At 37.6% G+C, this 7,853-nt stretch overlaps 1 protein-coding gene across 5 annotated transcripts in view; it reads left to right on the top strand.

Annotated features, from left to right (window-relative positions):
• The window catches only part of MAPK6 (mitogen-activated protein kinase 6), a 51,721-nt gene extending 44,259 nt beyond the window's left edge, over positions 1-7,462 (top strand). For all 5 annotated transcript variants that reach the window (XM_021706207.1, XM_008072582.1, XM_021706208.1 and 2 more), the window contains exons 5-6: positions 2,861-3,062; positions 5,113-7,462. In XM_021706207.1, coding sequence (XP_021561882.1) covers positions 2,861-3,062; positions 5,113-6,214 — 1,304 coding nt within the window. In that variant the 3' untranslated portion in view covers positions 6,215-7,462. The remainder of the gene's footprint in view (positions 1-2,860; positions 3,063-5,112) is intronic.
• The last annotated feature ends 391 nt before the right edge of the window (positions 7,463-7,853 follow it).

Raw genomic sequence — 7,853 nt, 5'->3', positions numbered from 1 at the left:
TGTAGAGATAAGGTCTCGCCTGCCCAGGCGGGTCTCGAACCCACGGGCTCAGGCAATCCACTCACCTCAGCCTCCCAAAGGCATGGGATTACAGGCTGAGCCACCGAGCCCGGCTGGGAGCTCTTTTTGAATACAGACTATTAAATCAGAATTGGGAGATAGAGTAGAGAATCAGGTGTGGGTGTCTGCATTTTTCAGACCCTCTGTAAAGGTGTGACTTGGCTCTGCCGGGTTGAAAGACACTGCTCAGGGATCACTTGGATCTGCTTCAGGGTCCTTGTCATTACTGCGATCTTATCAAAAGAGGACACTACTGTTGAAGCATTTGTTATCTTGCTAAATAATGCAATTAAATCTTCCTTTTCCCTTTCATCATTCTGGTGGGTATCTTATTCAGCTTTGAACCAAGGTAAATATTTGTCCCATGTCTTGGATTTTTTCATGTGTGTTGAATGTCTTTGATAATCGATTCATTAAATTAATTACTGAGAAAAGATTTTTGGTGTTCACATGTGGCAGAACTGTGCTCCGATATAAGTGCAGTGCAGAGGGCATAAAGCTCCTGAGATAGGCATGTTCAACACCAGCTTCTTTTTTTTAATTTTTAATTTTTGGGTTGGAGTCTTACTCTGTCGCCCAGGGTAGGGTATAGTGGCATGCTCACAGCCGCTGTAGCCTCAACCTCCTGGGCTCAGGCAGTCATTCCCTCAACCTTCCAAGTAGCTGGAACCACAGGCATGCCCCACCACACCTGGCTGATTTTTTGATTTCTTGTAGGGACAAGATCTCGCTATGTTGTTCAGGCTGGTCTTGAAACCCTGAGCTCAGGCAGTCTCTCTCCTCCGCCTCCCAAAGTGGTGGGATTACAGGCTGAGCCACCGAGCCTAGCCCTTCAGCACCATTGTAGCAAATAGACTGGTTTCCTCTCAAGCAGGTGCTGTTTAGTAGAAATTTCTACAGAGATAGTAATATTCTATGTATGCATACAGTTGGGAGCTCAGCTTGGCTGTTTTCTTCTAGACTCTTCTCTTTCTACCTGATGCCTGCAGTTCCCAGATGCTGGGAACTTCAGAGTAATTTTTTTCTTTCATATATATTCCCTTCCTGCCTAGAATGGGATTGTGTTGGGTCAGTTGTCCATAACTCTTTGCCTTAGAATTTTTCTTACCTCAAGACATGTGGCCCCTGGACTCTTTTACAGGAAAAACGAGAGCGCTATAAGGGTACACTATAAGGGTAATATAATAGGAGAGGGAAAAACAAGGGGGAGCACAAGAAGGAACCTGGGGCATTGGAGGGTACGAGTAGCAGTGAGCTTTAGGTTTCTTCTCTTTAGTCTTTTTTTTTTTTTTTTTAAGTTGAAGCCTCACTCTGTCGCCCAGGTTGGAGTGCAGTGACACACTCACAGCCACTGCAGCCTCGACTTACTGGGCTTGGGTGATCCTTCCACCTCAGCCTTCCAAGTAGCTGTAACTACAGGAGCATGCTACCACGCCCAGCTAATTTTTTGGTTTATTGTAGAGATGAGGTATAACTGAGTTGCCCAGGCTGGTCTCGAACCTGTGGGCTCAGGCAGTCTTCTCACCTCAGCCTCCCAAAGTGCTGGGATTATAGGCGTGAGCCACCACGTCTGGCCTCTTTAGTCTTCATTGGACTGATTTGAGCATTGAATGAGATAATGTGTTAAAACACTTTGTAAAATACATCTGTAAAAATGTCAGGTATTCATGTTAATGAGAGATTGGGAATTAGGAATAGGGTTCCTTCTAGAGTACAGATTAATTTGAGAGAGAAGAACTAGCTAGCTTTCCCCTGTTAGAAGATAAGGAGAAGAGAGTATGTGAGAGATTGCAGTGAAGCAGTAGGGATTGATATAAATCTGAAGTAGGTTTATCTTTTGAGAATGATAGAGAAGATTGAGAGCATAAGGAGATGGTCAGCTAGCAAAGGCCAAATTGAAATTACTTAGTATGAATTTGTAGTGAGCCAGGTATGTGATACTGCATCTCTCTAGTTTTCATTAGTACTGTGTAGCTCGGAGTAGAGAAAGTAGATGGTGGAGATGCTCTAGGGTCGAAGATTGATGTACGAACAGCCTTCAGGCTGGGTAAGGGACTTAGGAAGCCTAGTAGATTAGTTAATGTACTAGATTGGTTAGCCCCACCAGCATCCTGAGATGATTAGGTGCAGTGAGTGAGCTATGCTGGAGTATGATTGATGTAAAGCAGAGATGAACCGATGAGTATAGCAGCTAGTCAGTGAAGGACATGGGGGAGGGACTTAATTATACACCAGACACTACTTTCCATTTAATTTTTACACCTTATAAGATATATGTCCACTTTATGTGTGAAGAAATTCAGCAAGTTGTAGTAGCCTGCTCACCACTATATACTACATAGCTAGTAATTCAAATAAGCTAGTGAATCGCAGATTCGGATTAAGAACTAATGTAGTAGAGTAAGCCATATGAAATTGTTATTTGACTCTTTTTGACTAACAAAGAGAGCAGTTTTATATGGTTTAACTTACTGTATCTCTTTTCTTTAGAACTATTATAATGAGATTGGGGTACATTTCAAATATTTTATGTTAATTGAAGAAATATCTTTTTTCAATTTATAAATCAGATAAGCTTTAATTCTGACAAAAATTAACTTACTTTTTAATTATATAGTCTTTTTTCCCCCTTTATAAGTTAGTGAGCCTCTTAGTACAATTAAGATGATGTATTCCTGTTGTGTAGTATGAAGTGCTAAGGTAATCACTTAGCTAGTTATTTAAGTAAATGAGATCAACATTTTCAATTTTTCTAAAGATAAGAAAGTCTTCTCAAAAAATTCCACCCTTTCTTCTGCAGCACTGGATTTCCTGGAACAAATTTTGACATTTAGCCCCATGGATCGGTTAACAGCAGAAGAAGCACTCTCCCATCCTTATATGAGCATATATTCTTTTCCAATGGATGAGCCAATTTCAAGTCATCCTTTTCATATTGAAGATGAAGTTGATGATATTTTGCTTATGGATGAAACTCACAGTCACATTTATAACTGGGAAAGGTAACTTGATCCTAAATTAGAAAAATAAGAGTTATTGAATATTCAGTGAAACGTAATGCAATGTGTTTTATTTTTAAATTATATATGATAAGACAATGCAGCAGAAGTTTTAAAAATTTAGTAATGGTCTCTTTGGGTTTCTTTTTCTGTTGTTGTTGAGTCAGAGTGTCACTCCGTCGCCCAGGCTGGAGTGCAGTGGCATGCTCACGGTCACCCAGTGTCAACCTACTGGGCTCAGGCGATCCTTCCACCTCAGCCTTCCAAGAAGTAGCTGGAACTACAGGCTTGGGCTACCATGCCCGACTTATTGTAGAGACAAGGTCTAACCAAGTTGGCCAGGCTGGTCTTGAACCCCTGGGCTCAGGCATTCCTCTCACCTTGGCCTACCACAGTGCTGGGATTATAGGCATGAGCCACTGCACTGGGCAGGGTTTCTATTAAGCATGCTAATGTCTTTAAATAGCCATTAATGTAAATGTTTTATAAAAGAGATACTCATTAGGAGATACATGATGGGGAAAATGCTACTTTGAAACAGTTTTTAAGTCATCAAGGCATATTTAATAAAATTATAAGGTCCTTTAAATGTGAAGTTTGGAAATCTGAGCCATTTTAAACTATGGCTTTCATGTATATCACAAAAATTTTTTAGGATGTTGAATGACAAGACTTAATTTTATCCAATAAGATATCTCCATAGTGTCTCATATTTCTACTGTATCAGTTATGGAATAAAATAATATTTTTGACTCATGGTATATGCAGTATTTGAGTTTTTCTAATGATATAAGATTAATTTTGGGATGCTTAACATAGGTTCAATAAAAGGAACTTTTTTAGTCTAAACATTATGAAACATCAAAACATGGATAATATACATTAAAGTGAAATAATTTCTTCCCTCAGCCTTCTTTTATGATTTTTAAATTTAGATATAATTCTACTTCAAAATAAGGTGATAACTTATAATAATCAATGTTATTTAAAAGCTTCAGGTGATTTTGGATAGTCTTTTAAGATTTCATATTTTAAGTATTTCATTTTTTCCCTCCTAAAATGTTGAGGTATTCGTATTTACATACATCTGCCAACCACTTTTTTCTCCCCTTGTCTATTTCTACCCCCTAAATATAGTTATTTTCACACATACCCAAATCTTTTCCAACCTCTAGATTTCCTATTATACTTAGTTAAGTCATGTAACCTCTTTTCTTTGTCCCCATGCCTGTGTGTGTGTGTATGTGTGTGTGACTCAATCTGTCTCTACTTGGTCTTGGGGTGGTCACCTTGCTGTGATGGGTCAGTAAGAGGATACCACATTTAGTAGCACATACACATGAGAGATTTTTTTTTCTATTCACGGTGATGAATTCTTCCGTAGAGTGAAAATTTGAGATTAGAGTTCTGCATTTTGTGTCCATAAAGTGGTTTTTGTCTATGTGAAACTGTTGTCGAATTGAACTATAGACATGCCCAGATATTTATTTGCAGTTGTGTTTGTGGTAGATGAAAAATATAGTGGAATAAGTGAGAAATAATGTGTCTTATTTAAGAATTGATCTTATTTGAGAACCTCAGAGTTCCTCATGAAGTGGCAATTGCCAAATAGTGCCTCATTATGTAGTAACAGCTTACCTATCTGTTAAGATGATAAGTTCTAGCCAGGCGTGGTGGCTCACACATATAATCCCAGCACTTTGGGAGACCAAGGAGGGAGAATCCCTAAGTCCAGGAGTTTGGGACTGGCCTGGGCAATATAGTGAGACCTTGTATCTACAAAAAACTTAAAAAAAAGACAGGCATGGTGACGCACACTTGTGGTCCTAGCTACTTAGGAGCTGAGGTGGGAGGATCACTTGAGCCCAGGAGTTCGAGGCTGCACTGAGCCATGATCATGCTACTGCATTTCAGTCTGATTGATAGAGAAAGACCTTGTTTCTTTAAAAAAAAAAAAAAAAAGTTCTGGTAGAGCAAGGAAGGTGTATGGCTTATTCAGTGAATTTGGAAACAAAATACACATGGAGTAACGCTAATATATTAATTTTTTCAGGTACCATGATTGTCAATTTTCAGAGCATGATTGGCCTATACATAACAACTTTGATATTGATGAAGTTCAGCTTGACCCAAGAGCTCTATCTGATGTCACAGATGAAGAAGAAGTACAAGTTGATCCTCGGAAATATTTGGATGGAGATCGGGAAAAGTATCTGGAGGATCCTGCTTTTGATACCAGTTATTCTACTGAGCCTTGTTGGCAGTACCCAGATCATCATGAAAACAAATATTGTGATCTGGAGTGTAGCCATACTTGTAACTACAAAACAAGGTCATCATCATATTTAGATAACTTAGTTTGGAGAGAGAGTGAAGTTAACCATTACTATGAACCCAAGCTTATTATAGATCTTTCCAATTGGAAAGAACAAAGCAAAGAAAAATCTGATAAGAAAGGAAAGTCAAAATGTGAAAGGAATGGATTGGTTAAAGCCCAGATAGCTCTAGAGGAAGCATCACAGCAACTGGCCGAAAAAGAAAGGGAAAAGAATCAGGGATTTGACTTTGATTCCTTTATTGCAGGAACTATTCAGCTTAGCTCACAGCATGAGCCTACTGATGTTGTTGATAAATTAAATGACTTGAATAGCTCAGTATCCCAACTAGAATTGAAAAGTTTGATATCAAAGTCAGTAAGCCGAGAAAAACAGGAAAAAGGAATGGCCAATCTGGCTCAGTTAGAAGCCTTGTATCAGTCTTCTTGGGATAGCCAGTTTGTAAGTGGTGGGGAGGACTGTTTTCTCATAAATCAGTTTTGTTGTGAGGTAAGGAAAGATGAACAAGTAGAGAAGGAAAACACTTACACCAGTTACTTGGACAAGTTCTTTAGCAGGAAAGAAGATACTGAAATGCTAGAAACTGAGCCACCAGAGGATGGGAAGCTTGGGGAGAGAGGAAATGAGGAAGGATTTTTGAACAACAGTGGAGAGTTCCTCTTTAACAAGCAGCTCGAGTCCATAGGCATCCCACAGTTTCACAGTCCAGTCGGGTCACCCCTTAAGTCAATACAGGCCACGTTAACACCTTCTGCTATGAAATCTTCCCCTCAGATTCCTCATAAAACATACAGCAGCATTCTGAAACATCTGAACTAAAACACTCAGCAGACATTTCTCTTTGTATTCTTCATGAAATGTGTTTTGTCTTTTTTTTATTACTAGTGTTTAAGTCATTTTTTACTTGAATCAGATGGTGTCATTTAGTAAGGATTTTATTAGTTTTCGGTTAAATCCAGACTTTTTTTCTACATGTGAGATAGTTTTCATTTTAACTGGTATGTTGTTTGCACACAAAAATAAAGAATAGGGCAAAATAATGCAATGCGGGAGGAGACAAAAGAAATGCACTAAGACAAGTAAAAACATTCTCTCATAGAACAATGATCTGTTTTACAGGAAACAAATCTTGCCTTGAAATTTACACAGTGAGACTGTACATAATTGCATGAAAATATCTATTTTTTTCCTAAAACATTTTTCATTCATGAGTATTTTCAAGTTTTTCATACTGTACACATTTCTTAAAACACATGATACCAGCAGCAACTGAAAATGAATGCCGAATTTGGTACACATGTGTTATCTACCTCAAGGTAACAAAAGTATGTGGCAAAACATATACCACCCATAGTGCTTCACAATATGCACTTCTATTTAGCCAGCGTTTATTGTAGTAAACTCTTCTTAAGACTCATTCACTGTTTATAAATGTTCCTGGTATGCATTCTTTATAGTGAAGTGTTAATACATCACATCTTATTTATTTTAGTAAATCAGTATATTTTCTGTATTTAATTATAAAAGTTAACTTAGTTTTTAAAATTTATTTGCAAATACACTTTTTCCATTTGGCACTATGGTTTGTTGCCTACCTAGCTGAATATATAATGTCAGCTTATTCTAAGGCTGTCCACGTACTTAATTTACGTAAGTGTTCATTTTAAGTAAAGTGCTCACTGTGTATAGGAATTTGTATTTTGGAGGTGCTTGATCTATCTACAAAGAAAAATTAGGAATTACTTTATTATAAAATGCTCCTAGAAGTCTTAATTGTGTTTATTTTTTAAAAACTGATGTTAGACTTGTGTGCATGGAAGTAATTAAGGTACATCATTATTGTAGTTTAAAAGTTGTACATGATAAGACATTTTGTTTTTACTGTATGTTTTTACTGAATGATCTATTCCCCATCCCAAAACAAGCATGAATAAAATTAGGTTAAATATAGCATGTGGCATCGAAGTCTCTTAGAATTTGTTTCATCTATTTTATTTTATTGAATACTGTCTGTATCTTTGGTTATCCTGTTTGAAGAAAAAGGACAAATAAAACATGGCCAGCAAACATGGCTTCTGTGTCACTCTTTGGGTAATGAAAGTTATTTGCTGCAATGAAAGTTACTGCCAAAATCCTTAATTCTACTTTTCAGCATCTTTGGACTGTAGCTATAGTTAAACTGTTGGTCCAAAAGACTGGAAAGAGGTTCTTTGTCTCACAAAAATCTTTTGACTTAAACCATCAAACATTAAAATGAATAAGGCTTTATGTATGTTTAGAACTAACATGTAAAGTATGTATGGAAGCCTCTAAACTTATTTGCTCTACAATACGTCTTTCCTTTGCTCAAGAATTTATCCTATTACCTATCCAAACATAAAACCATCCTCTTTTTTTTTGAGTTTTAGTCTCACTCCGTCGTCCAGACGAGTGCAGTGGCATGCTCATGGCCACTCCA

This window comes from Carlito syrichta, unplaced genomic scaffold (assembly GCF_000164805.1).
Source record: "Carlito syrichta isolate Samal-C Ts95f unplaced genomic scaffold, Tarsius_syrichta-2.0.1 Scaffold315355, whole genome shotgun sequence".
Taxonomy (NCBI): Eukaryota; Metazoa; Chordata; class Mammalia; order Primates; family Tarsiidae; genus Carlito; species Carlito syrichta.
Note: the sequence above shows the minus strand (reverse complement) of the source record. Positions and strands in the feature narration are given on the sequence as shown.